At 50.7% G+C, this 14,280-nt stretch overlaps 7 protein-coding genes across 7 annotated transcripts; 4 read left to right on the top strand and 3 right to left on the bottom strand.

Moving 5' to 3' along the window:
- Positions 1 to 1,334: 1,334 nt before the first annotated feature.
- On the bottom strand, positions 1,335 to 2,445 carry M421DRAFT_67544 (carbohydrate esterase family 8 protein; the record flags this gene model as incomplete). Its single annotated transcript, XM_033596411.1, has 3 exons — positions 1,335 to 1,792; positions 1,842 to 2,189; positions 2,241 to 2,445. The coding sequence occupies 3 exons, from the start codon at positions 2,443 to 2,445 to the stop codon at positions 1,335 to 1,337; spliced, it is 1,011 nt and encodes a 336-aa protein (XP_033446655.1).
- A 655-nt stretch (positions 2,446 to 3,100) lies between these two features.
- M421DRAFT_422737 (uncharacterized protein) lies at positions 3,101 to 4,625 on the top strand. The gene has a single exon (XM_033593263.1). The coding sequence runs from the start codon at positions 3,182 to 3,184 to the stop codon at positions 4,274 to 4,276; it is 1,095 nt and encodes a 364-aa protein (XP_033446654.1). The 5' UTR covers positions 3,101 to 3,181; the 3' UTR covers positions 4,277 to 4,625.
- Positions 4,626 to 4,924: 299 nt separating this feature from the next.
- M421DRAFT_7012 (uncharacterized protein) lies at positions 4,925 to 5,596 on the top strand (the record flags this gene model as incomplete). Its single annotated transcript, XM_033596678.1, has 2 exons — positions 4,925 to 5,016; positions 5,065 to 5,596. 2 exons carry the CDS (start codon positions 4,925 to 4,927, stop codon positions 5,594 to 5,596), a joined length of 624 nt encoding a protein of 207 aa, XP_033446653.1.
- Positions 5,597 to 6,402: 806 nt separating this feature from the next.
- M421DRAFT_102462 (polysaccharide lyase family 1 protein) lies at positions 6,403 to 7,654 on the top strand (the record flags this gene model as incomplete). The annotated part of the gene is made up of 2 exons (XM_033586777.1): positions 6,403 to 6,894; positions 6,941 to 7,654. The coding sequence occupies 2 exons, from the start codon at positions 6,403 to 6,405 to the stop codon at positions 7,652 to 7,654; spliced, it is 1,206 nt and encodes a 401-aa protein (XP_033446652.1).
- Positions 7,655 to 8,076: 422 nt separating this feature from the next.
- Positions 8,077 to 9,073, bottom strand: M421DRAFT_422736 (DDE-domain-containing protein; the record flags this gene model as incomplete). The annotated part of the gene is made up of 2 exons (XM_033593262.1): positions 8,077 to 8,451; positions 8,488 to 9,073. Coding segments are annotated over 2 exons (961 nt in total), but the record flags the coding sequence as incomplete, so codon positions are not given.
- Positions 9,074 to 9,699: 626 nt separating this feature from the next.
- M421DRAFT_93959 (uncharacterized protein) lies at positions 9,700 to 10,083 on the top strand (the record flags this gene model as incomplete). The annotated part of the gene is made up of 1 exon (XM_033598158.1): positions 9,700 to 10,083. One exon carries the CDS (start codon positions 9,700 to 9,702, stop codon positions 10,081 to 10,083), a length of 384 nt encoding a protein of 127 aa, XP_033446650.1.
- Positions 10,084 to 10,979: 896 nt separating this feature from the next.
- On the bottom strand, positions 10,980 to 12,200 carry M421DRAFT_7010 (uncharacterized protein; the record flags this gene model as incomplete). Its single annotated transcript, XM_033596676.1, has 3 exons — positions 10,980 to 11,757; positions 11,808 to 12,012; positions 12,065 to 12,200. 3 exons carry the CDS (start codon positions 12,198 to 12,200, stop codon positions 10,980 to 10,982), a joined length of 1,119 nt encoding a protein of 372 aa, XP_033446649.1.
- Between the last annotated feature and the right edge of the window lie 2,080 nt (positions 12,201 to 14,280).

Raw genomic sequence — 14,280 nt, 5'->3', positions numbered from 1 at the left:
TTCGTCAGCTACGTCGCTGTTAACAACACCTACAAGTGGTCGATTTCATATCCAGCTAAGTGTCTTCACGGAAATTAGTATTCAGCTTAACTAAGGGGATTTCTGGCTATTTCCGCCTGTCGTGGCCCCCTTGAAATTACTAAATACCTGTGTGGAGCAAAAGTGGAATCACATATTCGAATGGCCACTACGTTGTGGTGTATGACTCGATCCTGGATCAGAAGCACAGTGGCATATGCAGGGATCTCGACGACATGTGGAACACGATATCATGTATCTCGTCTTGTACGATTCGCCTTCAACCTACCTGCGATGCGGCTGGGTTCCGATTGCTAGGAACAACCAGTATGCAGAGATCCAAATGAGCAGAAAGAACATAGTGATGCATTCTTCATCTTCGCGCTCTATGTGACACTCGTACTTACTGTGTTCAACATACTCGCCTCATGACGTCCCACATACTCGAACAGCTGCTGATCCGCCTCCAGTGCATAGCCCTTAGTCTCGAGGTTCACTTCCTTTCAGCAGGGAGCGTAGCAGACCATTCCTGCCCAGATTGAACAACGCACAGATTATATTCGCACCCTCTGTGGTTTCCTAGAACGAAGGCGGGCAGCACGCGGGTGTGACGAACGTGTTGATCTTTTCAATGGAGAGGAGCGTGAAGACGGCTTTAGATGGGTACCGTGCGCCAATGATGGTCATGGCGAGGTGAGACACGCTCATTTGGAAGCGTGCGCAGTAACCGGGAAATGGAGGGTGGTAGTTGAGTAACATACTCATAGCCTACAGGGCATGTCCTAGGCTGTCAGAGGTGTGGTGGGATTGCTGACGCGAGCATTTGAAGGTCTCGATGCTCTCCTCCAACAGATATGCTTTCTATGCATTCTAGATATGCAACCAGCGATGCTGGTCAAGTAGTAATGAACAATAATCCATTCGATAATAGCGTAGGCAGCGATATAGCCCCAAAGGGTGAGGGGACGAGGATGCGGATCTGTTCCACGGCTGTCGCTTTCCTCTCTAGTCCTTAGCAGTTGCGCCATTGGTCTGTTATTATGAATCTAGATCATGCTCACACCTCACGGTGTGTCTTCTTATAAGGCCTGTCTATTGAGCGCTTTTGTCAATGTTGATGGCGAGATGCATGGTAGTAGGTCGAGGATGTCGTCCCTTCAAGGGTTTTATTTGTAGCATGAATATTTACGAGAAGATAAGATATTTACAAACACTCATGTGAGTATACGAAGACGCTAGGTCTTGAACATGGAACGATGTTGGTGGCCAATTGCACCGGAGCTACTCCATCACGAAGAACTAGCTTCTTAGTACGCTTAGGAAAGGTAGGTAGTGTCGACCCAACTGGTGTAAGAGCTGCCAAGAACAGTAGTGATGGCAATAGGGGAGCTCAAGTTGTGAGAGAAGGAAGCCCTTGTCCCGGTCGAGCCAGCACCGCTGTTGGAGTACTCGTCGAAGGTAACCGAATCGGTGCGAGGGTCGCCGGTGTTCCACTGCGACCAGCCTTTGGCGTTGATGACGCTGGACATGGTAGTTTTCTGGAAGACAACGCGAGCGAAGTTACCCCATGGGCGGCCAAGGAAGTAAGCACCAGCAGCGACAGTATTACCGGAGGCAGCAGACACAGTAGACTTGTTGATGACGTAGTAAGAAGGATTGGATGCGGAGTCGCGACCGTTGGCCGTGACGTAGCCAAGGGAGGCAGCGAGAACGCGGATGTCGACACTATCAAACCAGGCAGTAGCCTTCTGTCCGAAGATGAAGTCAGTTGCACCTAACGATCCGTCAGCAAGTCGCTTAAAGTCTACAGGAAGAGGTCTTACCCTCGATGTACGACTTAGCGTACACTTGGTTGCCCGTCTGTGCCAAGAGGGTGTCCTGGAAGCCCTTGAACTGGCAGCCGTAGTAGCCCTGCTTGTCAGCGTTGGCACTGAGAGCAAGAGCCTGGCTGCCCGAGCCGCGGGTGTTCACAAGGTTGATGTTGTACACCTTCAGGTTGGTTGTCCAGGCCCTCAGAGTAGCGGTGAGATCGTTGGTGGCGGAGTCATCCTGGCTCTTGCCCTGTGTAATGGTGACAGTGTTCGATGCATAGCCACTTGTATCGGTGGTCTCTCCATAGACGGTCAGAGCTGACGCGAGAGCCGGTATGTATACCTGCTCCTTGTAGGTGCCTATGGTACATTGTCAGGCCGGTTCATCGCGAGTCGACTTGGATCACGTACCCGAGAAGATGAAGATGCACTGAGCTTTAGTACTGGTAGTGCTGAGCTTAGCAACAGCAGCTGAAACAGTTGCGTATGTGCCCGAGCTACCAACGGACAGACAGCCGGAGGGGGGAGAAGTGCGCCCAGCACGGGTAGTCAATGATACGGGGGCTGCTGCAGCAGCAGCAGCAAGCGAAACGACCAGCGTGAGTGAGAGAAGCATTTTGAAGGAAGTGATGGAGTGCTGATTGTAGAAAAGGATGTTGTGCCTGCCTCAGGTCGAGGCCCGAAGTATATATACGACTGCTGTTACTTCCATGGCATGCTCTCGGGGCCCGTGGAGATTGAGGACGTAGATGTGGATACTTTGTTTTTGCACCAAACATCGTGAAACTATGCTCTGCTAGCAACTACGCAAACGTGCATCCGCTTGAGCAGCCGTTGTAGAGGCCGACGGAACTCTTCCCCAGACTGCACGTTATGTTCGAGAACATAACAGACGCCGCGTCACTACCCGGTTGGTGGAACTCATTCTTATTATTTGCGGGGGCTTCGCTTTGATTAGCGCGCGTCACAGAAAGCAAATGAAGGACGGTGAAACTGCGCCCGATTGACACGGATTGTGTGCCAAGTCTGGGGTGCTGATCCGCTTGTTCATTCACGGTGACGCGCGGTCGCCGGCTAAAGGCTTGTATCGCGTGATGTGGGGAAGCGGAATCAGTACCTAGAGAAGGTCGTCAGTCCGGTGAGGTCGGAGTTTTTGTGTTCCATAGGCCACGTGCGCAACGCAGCAAGATGGGTGAGAGACGCTAACGCTGGCCTTCTGCCGAGGGACACGCACTGCTGACACAACGCATCATCAATCACTATATTTCTATACGCACTATTCGTTTCACTCACAGCCGACAGAAACATCGTGCTCGTATAGTATCCAGTTCATCACTTTCCATACATATTCAATGGGGCCGCAACAAGACCGCGACGGAAATATTGACGCGATCGACCTGACACTCTCTTCACCGGAGCCGGAGGCCAGACCTCAGACTCAAGCAAACAGACATCTGCAACAACAGCAGCCTGCCAGAACAGTGAAGCAAGAGCCAAGAAATTCGTACAGAAGTACACACAGCGACAGCCAACGTCAGGGTTCGACCAGGGCTTCACAGCAGCAGCCACGCCGTATCAACCCAAACCATGTAAAGCAGATCATCGAGACTAGCAGCTCTAAGGCACTACGAAGCATCGTGTTGCAGCTGTGCGAGTCGTCACCGGCGCTGTCTGGTGCGATTGCTCGAGGGCTCGCACCGCAGTCATCTTGGGCACAGGCGTTGATGCGTGGGCAGCAAGCTCATCCGTATGCACAGCCACAAAGCCAAGCCCCGATCAAGTCTGAACCCAGATCGAACGAGCAAGACGTATATGAGCGCATGAAGCAGCGTCTTGGATCCAGCAGCGGTGCGCACAGCTCGAATGCGAGGCTGAACACGCAGACCACAGCTTCGAGACTATGTACCCGCCGCCCAACGGCGATTCACGAAAACAGCAATGGCTTACGTTTACCACCAAGCTCTCAAGGGCCTCCGACAGTCAAGCGCGAGTATCAAATTAGTCCTGCAGACTCGGATGACAGCACTAATATCGTCGATTTCCCAGCCATGGAGCGAGAGGCGCGGAAACAGGAGCATCGTCACCACACCAATGCTGGTAGCAGCTCCAGACACCAGACTTCTGCCAGCCAGAGCGCTGAGGGGCTCGCCGTTCGCCAGCGCTCGACACATCACCACGCATCTGATCACAAACCCAAGTTGTGCGTGCAATGCGGTGAGCTGTTCAATGAGGTTGACACGAATTGTGAACACCACCCTGGCCGCCAAGCTCCTGCCAGGCCCGGTGACGTCTCTCAGTACACGTGCTGCGGAATGTTTGAAGGTGAGCCTGGCTGCAAGCTTGGTCGACATGTTAGCGAGAGAACCGGAGGCATGACCAACTTAAAAAGACCATCGCCGTCTCTCTTCGGTAGCTCACACTTGATCAAGAAGCCCAGAGTTATGTAACTGAAGTCTGTACGACCCTTCGGTAACCCGCCCAGCAGCCCAGATTTATGCCTTGGCAACGCTCTCGCATGGTTCTATGCAAGGGCGAGCAAAGTTCCACTCAACATCCGCAATCGCAGACTTGAAATTCGCAGATGAACGATTAATTCCGCAGCAATCGAACAGTACCACCATGGTACACCTCCAGTAGTACAGTCATTGGGAGGCACAGTGCCTGTGTCACGGCCCTGAAACATTTCGGGGAGTTGAATTAAGCTGCACATGGCAGAGGGTGTCATGTAGACGAGCGATCAGTCTGAATTCGTACTCCCGCCCTGACTGGATGAGGTGAACGAAGCCAGGAATCCGCGTACCTTCCGTTGGATGTGTTTTGCAGGTCAGCTCACCTTGCTTTGCTCCCATGTGATATTGTGATTGCTTGCGCACCTTCTGTTTGCTCTATCTGGCCCTTCTTCCCTCACTGGGGAGCATTGATTTGGGGATCTGGCCTTCATCTGCCAATTCAGGGTCGCGACTACCTCCCAGCTTGAAGCACCCCGCCGCTGTGGGCCGCCGTTTATTTCTCACACTTACTACCTCGCAAGACACACCTAAACCACCCAGCCACAATACTAACTACGCCCGGCTTATATCATGCTCGCTCTCATCATGCTCGCACTCGCCCTCGAGGTAGTTGCGACTCCTTTTCCACAGGCTTCGGTCTTGCAAGACTCACAGCTCTTCACACTCCGCGCCAATTGGTGATTGTACCTTACGATCGGTTGAGCTACTGGCTGACATTTGCTCAGCTCGGACGAGCCCTGGCATGGACGTTACCTCGTGAACCTCCCCACCAGCCACCGCTTGGGACTTGAGAACTTCACCGTACACCCAGAGACGCCAGGACTCAAGTTTCTCCCCATTCTTCTTCGCGATGATGATAACAAGTACGCTTTGCGAGGCGAGGCTGTGGGCGATGACCTCTCCAGAACCCCTTACCTCGCCGCTCTCACCAACAAGGCGACTCGCACCGTCAGTATGAAGATTGTTTACCTCCCAACGCCTCTACGCGAGTCCTTTGACACGCAGACCGACGCTTGCCCCAAAGGCTACGACTGCACTGCCGATCAATGGACTTTCGATGAGCCTACGCCAACGCCTGGAGGTAGGCGAAATATTTACTACAATCTTAGATTTGGCGGTTTTAAAGGCAGCTGGGAGCCATTCAAGGATGCAGGCAAAGAGGGGTGGCACGTGTACTGGAAGGGCAATGCCGGCATGTACCACCATGTGCAATTTGATCTGGTCCCCGTTGTGAGTGGGAATGTCCGCGTCGACTGATCTTGCGAAGAGAGCTGGATAGGTCCAGGCTACGGCACACAATCACACTCTACTTCTATGTGGGAGCATCGGTAGCCACGGCCTTGGACACCAAGACATGGGACATCACATTTAGCAGCTTCTGTATAGTATCTGGACCTATCCAACGTAATATGTCATCTACTGTTTAGAGTTCGGCATGACTCGTGGTTCTGTGCACTGCTTCATACTCAGGGTGCCCGTAGCGCATTCTTGAATACCTCCAGATCAGATCAGTACCTGAAATAGCTGCTTCTAGGCTGATATGCGAGATTGGTATATTCCACGATGCTTTACAATCATGGAGTGTCTCACTGGCGCTGATTCGTGGGTCCCGTGACCCGCCCACGTGCAGCAGAGCCTTTGGCCCTCCCAGGCGTCTACGCCCACTCACTCTATACGAAAGACGATAAAGAGCATGCGGGGAAGCGAACTACCTTAATTGCCGACGTGCAATATGTGTATATATTGTTTCGCTGTAAGATGACCCGCGAGCGGTCTCCTGCTGACCACCCGGTTTCAGACCTAGTAATGATCGCCGTCACCTCGTGTACGATTGGCGGAGTATTCAACTTCAAACAAACAGCAGGACTTTTCGAATGAAAGGTTAAGCACAAGCGAGGCTCTCTTTTACTATTGAGTCGATATTTTCCCCCATCAGGCAATGTTCCGAGTCCCATCGAAACGAATGAGATCATCATGTCGTCTCCTTCATCTGGTGAACACTGAGAGTATATATCGTGTTTCCCAGTCGAAGACGGAAGCCAGGAAATCGTTCCACCTCCATTATGCATTTTCTTTCTTACCTTCCTCTGCTGGCCAGCACCGTTTCGGCTCTAGCTTTCCCTGGTGCCGAAGGCTTTGGCAAAGATGCCATTGGCGGTCGCAACGGCAAGGTCTACGTCGTGTCCAATTTGAACGACTCTGGGACCGGGTCTCTACGCGATGCAGTCTCACAGCCTGATCGCATTGTTGTATTTCAAGTCGGCGGCCTCATCAAAATAAAGGAGCGCATTGTGCTCTCCAAACGCATCAGTATCCTCGGCCAAACCGCGCCGGGAGACGGCATCACAGTTTACGGCAACGGCTGGTCCTTCTCCAACGCTGACGACGCCATCGTACGCTACATCCGTATCCGCATGGGCAAAGGAGGAACAAGCGGCAAAGACGCAGCAGGCATTGCAGAGGGCAAGAATATGATTTTCGACCACATCAGCGTGTCCTGGGGTCGCGACGAGACTTTCTCTATCAATGGCCCTGCCGCCAATATTACCATACAAGTCTGTACTCTTCGGCTTGCAACTTGAGCATCGCTGACGCAAACAGAACTCCATCATCGCCCAAGGCCTCGAGACACACTCCTGTGGCGGCCTCATGCAAACCGAGCTCGACGGTGGCGTCTCGCTCTTCCGCAACCTGTACATCGACAACAAAACGCGTAACCCCAAAGTCAAGGGTACAAACGACTTCATCAACAACGTCGTGTACAACTGGGGCGGCGGCGGCGGCTACATTGCTGGCGATTCGAGCGGCCAGTCTGAGGCGAACATCATCGGCAATTACTTCATCAGCGGACCCAGCACGAGCGTGACTGCTTTCACCCGTGGCAACGAAAATTTCAAAGGCTACGTTGAGAAGAACTTCTACGACTCTGATAAGAACGGCGCGCTGAGTGGGACGGAGATTGGTGCGAGTAGCTCGAACTACGGTGGCATGGTTATTGCGACGACCAAGTTCCCGCACCCTGCACCTGCAAAGGTGCTGGGTGCGGCTGATGCGTTGACGTATGTTCAGGCGTCTGTCGGGGCTAGCAAGGTCCGCGATGCTGTTGATGAGCGCCTCATCACAGAGTTGAAGAGCTATGGTAAGACGGGGCAATTGATCAGCGATGAGACGGCGGCTCCAATGAACTTCCCCGGCACTATTAATGGAGGGGAAAAGTGGACTGATGCCAATGGAAATGGTATTCCAGATGATGTCGAAGATAAGTTCGACAACGTGGAGGATTGGGCGAATTCGCTTGTGTCGAGTGACTATTAGAGTCAATTTTGAGTTACTCCATTCTTCGATATATATATTTAGTTGTTCCGGAATCAGTCACAGGGATTATTGCACCGGTCCTGATCGCCTTGATCAGGCCCACCATGGAGAGCCGCTAAGCTAGTCTATATACTTTCCGCCCACATATAGTTTCCGCCCACCCGCCACATTACCAGTACTCGGATTGAAGTCGTGATTTTTCAACGTCAACGTTTACAATTGCCACTCTGTACACATAGACTGAAGCGTGAGTGCTGCTGCTGCTGCTGCTGCTTTTTGAGCCTCTTGTTCAGTTGAACGTGATGCCTGCTCAGCTTGTAATGCTGCTGCCCGATCAATAGCAGCCTTAATAGCTTCAACGTTACTATAGCGCTCATTTGGGTTGACTTGAACACGCTTTCTTGAGCGGGTAACCCTAGTACTATCTAGTTGATATTTAAGTCGTTGATTCTCAGATTCAAGCCGAGCTGCGCGAGTGTTGGCTCTAGCAATAGCCTTGCCTGCCTTGCTAAGCACCACACGGGTGCTTCGAGAGAGAGATTCTGACAAAAGGAGCTGTTGATAAGCCCTGTGAAGGGCCTGTGAGCTCTGAGGCGTGGCAAATACGTCATCTATAGGTTGAGTAGATGGAGGAGGCGTGACAGGTCGGCCTGATATCTGAGATGAGAGTATTACTAGGTCTAGGTTGTATGGGCATAAGCCAGCAGCCTTCCAGCCAGCTCGTATGACTCTCTCAGATAGTCCTTCTTCTCTTGCTTTGTTGTATGAGGTGACAAACCTCTCCTTCTTGATAGGTGCTGCGTCATCAAGTGCTGAGAGTGCTTAGATCTGACTACGGTAGTGGGTTTTAACGACGGAGAATGGAGCCAGATCCAGCGGCTGGAGAACGTGTGAGGCGTGAGGTGGGAGGTATAGAAGATAGATCTGATGCCGCCGGCAAGTCCACATAAAGTCAATAGGAGTGTGGGAGCCGTGGCCGTCCAATAGTAGTAGCCGCCACCTACCTTGTGAAGGTGTAGTATTTGGTATGAATATCCGTTGTAGCCACTCAGATCCAATTGAATTTGACGTCCACCCATTCTCTGACGTTGTGTAGAGCCAATTGGGCACCCCTTGTGCTGGAAACCACGTAGTTTGTAGATGCTTGCCTTTGAAGACGACTAGGCATTGGAGCTTGGTGCCGGTGGCGGAGATAGTCTCCAGGATCGATACCCACTCACGATCCTCTGGTGATTTGATATAAGCCTTCTTCTTTGATGAATTGGCAATCACTCTGGTGTTGGTACATACCCTAAGACTGACACTAGTCTTATCCATGTTCCATATGTCTTCATACTGTATGCCCAGCTTAATCTGAGTACGCTCAAACAACTCCAGAAACACGCGAATTGTCTCATAGTTGGCTGCTGTAGTCCTTGCACTCTTAATTTTTCAGCTAACGATAGAGGCAACGCGTGGGTTTCGTGTGATGAAATGGGGTACCCATAGATGCCCGAGTGGCTCGTAGTCGCTGTTTATGTGGAGGATTTGGCTAGCCATCTCTCGTACACGTGGATGAGATAGTGGCTGTGCACGTGAGTCCTCTTCAAGTATCCACTCTACTAGAAACTCCTCTTGCTCTGGCGTCAAACGTTGTTGATTTGAGTGAGCTATCGCGTGTGGTTGTTGACCTTGCAGCCGACCGCGTAGCGTGGATCGGGGGATCCCCCACGCCTCAGCCGCCTGCCGCTGGCTCTTAAAAACACCAGAATTGAGATCGTGGATAGCGTTTTGGATAGCAATTTCCTTGGGATCCATTTTGACAACGTTGTGGTGCTGTAATAGAGCTGCAAAAACTAGGTAACGCGTTGTGGCGGGTGGGCGGAAACTATATGTGGGCGGAAAGTATATAGACTAGCTTATGAACATCGTCTCGCAACATGATGCCATAATCAGTATCCAAAAAGCCCAGCTGAAGTAGCACGCATCCTCCTGAGCCATAAAGATGAGCCTCTTTTTTCTCGTTCCCAAGAACAAGAACCAAGTTCGCAATTGCAACCTCGATCATGCCGCCTCACAACCTCCTCTGCTCCAATGCCGACATTAACAATGACTGGGATCAGCTCTTTCACTCATTTTACACCAGTTGGGCCATGCCACTTCAACCAGTGGGCAAACTTACATCCGCGCACCTCGCAACCAACACGCCTGCTGAGCGCACCGCGTTTCAAAAGGCAAAAACCGATCTATTAGAAGAATTCAGATCACACCCAGACACAGTATTCTGGATCAAATGCATTGATACTTTAAACGGCAAGATTGTGGGCGGCATGTGCTACAAGCACGAGCGCATGTGGCCGAACGAAGACGCTTTTGTACCAACGTGGTTTGATGAGGGAAGTGAGATGCAGAGACTGAGTAAGGGATTCTATGGAGAGTTGTTGAGATGATAGAGGAGATGTATGAAGGGGGAGCATATGTGTTTGTAACCACGTGGCTCAGATCACATGATATCATTTGTAGCAAGCACTGCCCGGTGGGTAAGTGCACTTACCTGAGAGCTGAGAGCTCCTTTAGCAGAACATCACACAACACGGCAACAGATAGCAATACACTTGTTGATCACAGTCTCCGACCGACACTGCTCACGCAGTTACATTTGTTGACTGGGTGCCAGATGCAGGGACAAATGGTGATATCGCTCGCCCGGTACCCGTACCACCGCGCATATTGTATCTTGTTTGCCCACCCAATCGTACCGGTAGTATGTCAAGCTAAACATTCCGGGGTGTGCTTGCAAGGGACCACCCTGTCAGAAGCTGTCTTGCAGGCACATCATAGCCCAAGACATGCGTTCCAGATGGTGGAATCCGTGAACAAAGACTGAGCTTCTCGATGGAGTCTCGTCAGAATCAACCGATCTTTAACTTCGCGCCTAATTTAAACCTACGTTGGCTCTACTCTATGTGGGCGAGAAAATTATCGTTGTCGGTCTCTTCCTCCAGCTGACTTTCTCTGGCTTCTTGGCGTCCGGCTTGATGATAGTCAGAAGCGTTTTCCGGGTTGTTGAGTACCTGCAAGATATCAATGGGTACCTTTTGAGACCTGAGTACGTTCTCTACATCTTCGACGCTACACTGATATTGCTCGTCATATGCTTGTTCAACTGAGTACATCCAGCGCAGGTGACGGATCTGTATCAGAAGCGTACCGCAGCAAGAGATGTTCACGTTATGGAGAAACGGGATCGGTACATGCAGCATGAGAAGGCATAGAGTGACGGAAAGATTAATATTCGTTTTAGTCACATACCCTATTTTTGCTTGCAAATACTAATTGTGTAACATTATCTACTCGCGACTTTCCTGATATTTACCCAAGGCATTCTCGCCGGAGTGATAGCCTCGCAGGCTTCGTTTTTCTCATTCAATGAGTTGATCCTCCATAGCATAGGTGAAGACATGATTACTTCCTGAGACTCCTTAGGGCGCAACGAGCCAGGTGTGGGCACGCGCATCGACCGCAGAGATTCTTGCGTTGAGCGAGTGAACTCCTTCTCGGCCTCCGCCGATCCAAAAGTCAACCAGTGGATGACTACAGCGTCCCAGCTGACATCCACAACACACAGTGATAAGCAGATTAGTGCCAACTCTCGACCCCCAGTAATGTAGAATTGAACCATGTTGGCAATGGTGGGTAGCGTGATGAGCATACTTCCGAACAGGCTTTTCCACAGCAGGATTCTAATGTTACGCTGCACTGCTGTTTCCTTCCTTGCCTGGGGCATGTCCCGATTCTTAACTGAACTCTTCCCAAACACACCGGAGATCGTGTTCAATCCATGGAGGTTCACCACCGGTCGAAGAAGGTAGAAAAATACACCGGTCAGTGCAGCGTTGACACTGATGTCGACAACCATGAATGGAATGGAAGCCTGTCCTGGAATGCCCATATGGCAGCGTCCGTCGTCTTGCATCTTAATGATGAGTTTGAGGTAGGCGTTGATGGCAACTCCGAAGAACGATCCAACAACGATGGCCATCAGAGACCAGTAAAGCCAATCGCGGGTGCGGCGGACAAACGGGGCGCGGACGGCGTGAATTCGTTCAACAATGAAGATATAGCTGTATCTTGTCAATATGTACTATCATTTGGATGCAGTCACTGAACTTACATTGTGCCCTTACATGCGGTGTAAAGGATGAGACATATCCAAGTTGCTGAGAAGCAAAGATTGTGATTGAACAGGCCTTGTCCTGCAAGCATAATGGCTGAGGAAAAGATGAACGCAAGAGCAAGGAAATACAAGATGAGTACAATTATCGAAGTGACGTTTCGCAATATCATTGCACTCTCTCTCAGTCTGTTAAATCGTGCTCCTGAGAGGGGTGTTAGCACTTAGATCCCAAAAGTGCATGACTCGCAACATACCCAAAAGCAGGGAGAGTATCATCATGAAGAACAGTGATACAACAGCAAATATTGTCCTATCCCTAGGGTGTTCCCCGGCGTAGTTCTTGTGCAGGTTGTCTCGCACTGACAGCGCCTCCCCCGCGGACCCAGCCATGATCGGGTAAGGCATCGCGTTGACCGAGACGACTGGAGTAAACAGTGAAAGACACGCCAAAAACCACATCTCCTCGCAGACCTTTGGGTGTCGAAGTTGTTGATAGAGCAAAGATGTCGTACAATGGCTGCTGCAGGAGTGCAGCCCACCACCATTTTGACCAGTCGTTTCGCGAGTCGAAGAGCGAGCCCTTGTCAGACCGGCGTCTATGGTGCATGGGATGCATAGACTTTGAGCCCGTTCACGAGATCGACGCCGTTGTTTTACACAAGTCAGGGCGAGGTGAGCCTCCGTGGAGCAAACGGTAGGAGCTCGCATCCGTCAACAGCAAGCATGCGGAGAGAGTTCCGATCGACGCTAAGTTGTCAAAAACTCAGAGCTCTTTGTGCAAGAACGAGGTTTGCCGGAGCTAGAAAGCCGGCTCGTAGCTGAACCTACCATAGCAGCAGCCACTTTGCTGCAGGGCCCAAACCTTCGCCATGACATGTCGGCGTCGCGCAGTACGACATCGCCTGGTCTTGATTAAGGCTTTGCTCTTAGCAGCAAAGCGCCGAATTCTCGTAGTGAGAATTTGATATCTCCGCTTCGACGGATGGCGTGGTCCCGCGAGGCTGCATACATAACCGCAGAGTATTGCAAATCGCGAGGATCTTCGGGATGATGTCGGTGGTGGCTGGCAGCAAGGATGATCTCCGGCGAGTAATCAGATTCTGCAGGCGAGCGCGGAAGGCACGATCCGACGCCCTCCAACCCTCCGACCCACACGTTCAAACACCAATCATGGGCAAACTCAACACTGGGTGACCCGTGCAGCCCCAGTCGTAGTTCCGAGGATCTTGATCTGATTAGATACCGTGGTCGTGCGCCCGATGAGCCAGTTCAGCCGATGAGCCACCCGGAACATCACAACATTGAGATACCCACAACTTCAACGCATCACAACTCCACCACTATAGATCTAATTCAAGAAGCAATTAAATATTTAGAATTGCATAAAGCTAGAGATAGCTTGTTATAACGTACCTCACGGGCGAGTGGCCAGCCTGGGCGAGTGACCGGATTTTGCCAAGACCACACCAAACTTCATACAACCTGCAATGTCTTAACACAAAAAGGCTTAAAGTGTCTTAAAGGAACTAGATATATAGCTTTCTATTTAGGCTCTTAAACAAGACGCAACTCCATCGGGAAAAGTTTTTCGAAATCCGGCCCAGACTGGCCGTTGCTGACAGTCGTGGCATGGTCGTGCAACGGCCGTTCAACGGCCCCAACGGCCCCAATTTGCGCCCAACAGCCCCAATTTCGCGCCAACATTGCTAACAGCCAAAACGCTGAGTGCCCATATTCAACAAACTCAAAACGACGTTGTAACGTCATTACATGGCTACCCTTAGTTCTGCTAGCACTAGTATTAAATATTCAAAAATTGCGAAATTTCACGTAACGTAGATTATCACCGAGCCGGCCATATCACCGAACCGGCCACTTTCTCTTAGCACAACCACCTTTTACCCCAACACAACATGCCTTAACAACAACAACTTCAGAATACTACTAGAGAAGGTAGAGTTATCCTTGCTATCTAGGCCTTCTATGCTGGCCAATTTTGCAGTATCTGCAGCGCTGCTAGAGCGTTGAACATACCTTATTAGTAGGTCTCTAATTGCCTTTGCAATATCATGTTTTAACTAGACGTACACACTAATTGCTAGAAACTTACTATACTAGAGGAGCAGACAATTGTCTAGTATATACTTAACCTTAATTCGTGAGGATTTGCGCCCTAGCTATGTGAGGTGGCAGATATAGCTAATAAGATACTTAGTGTGCGTGGTGAAGAGCCTATTGGCAAACTATAGGCTAGCAGGCTTGTGACGCGTTTAGACAAGCTTAAAATAGCCTTTAATTAAGCTAAGGATAGACAGAGGATACTACAGGAAGATCCTAAGATAATTAGCGCGTAGTTTAAGCTAGTAGAGGATACTTAAGTTAAGTATAGCGTTTGCAACAATAACGTGCATAACTTTAATAAAACTAGGTTCTAGATAGGCGTTGCTTTGTCTTTAAAGGTTGTAACAGG

This window comes from Didymella exigua (genome assembly GCF_010094145.1).
Source record: "Didymella exigua CBS 183.55 unplaced genomic scaffold M421scaffold_22, whole genome shotgun sequence".
NCBI classification, from domain to species: domain Eukaryota; kingdom Fungi; phylum Ascomycota; class Dothideomycetes; order Pleosporales; family Didymellaceae; genus Didymella; species Didymella exigua.
Note: the sequence above shows the minus strand (reverse complement) of the source record. Positions and strands in the feature narration are given on the sequence as shown.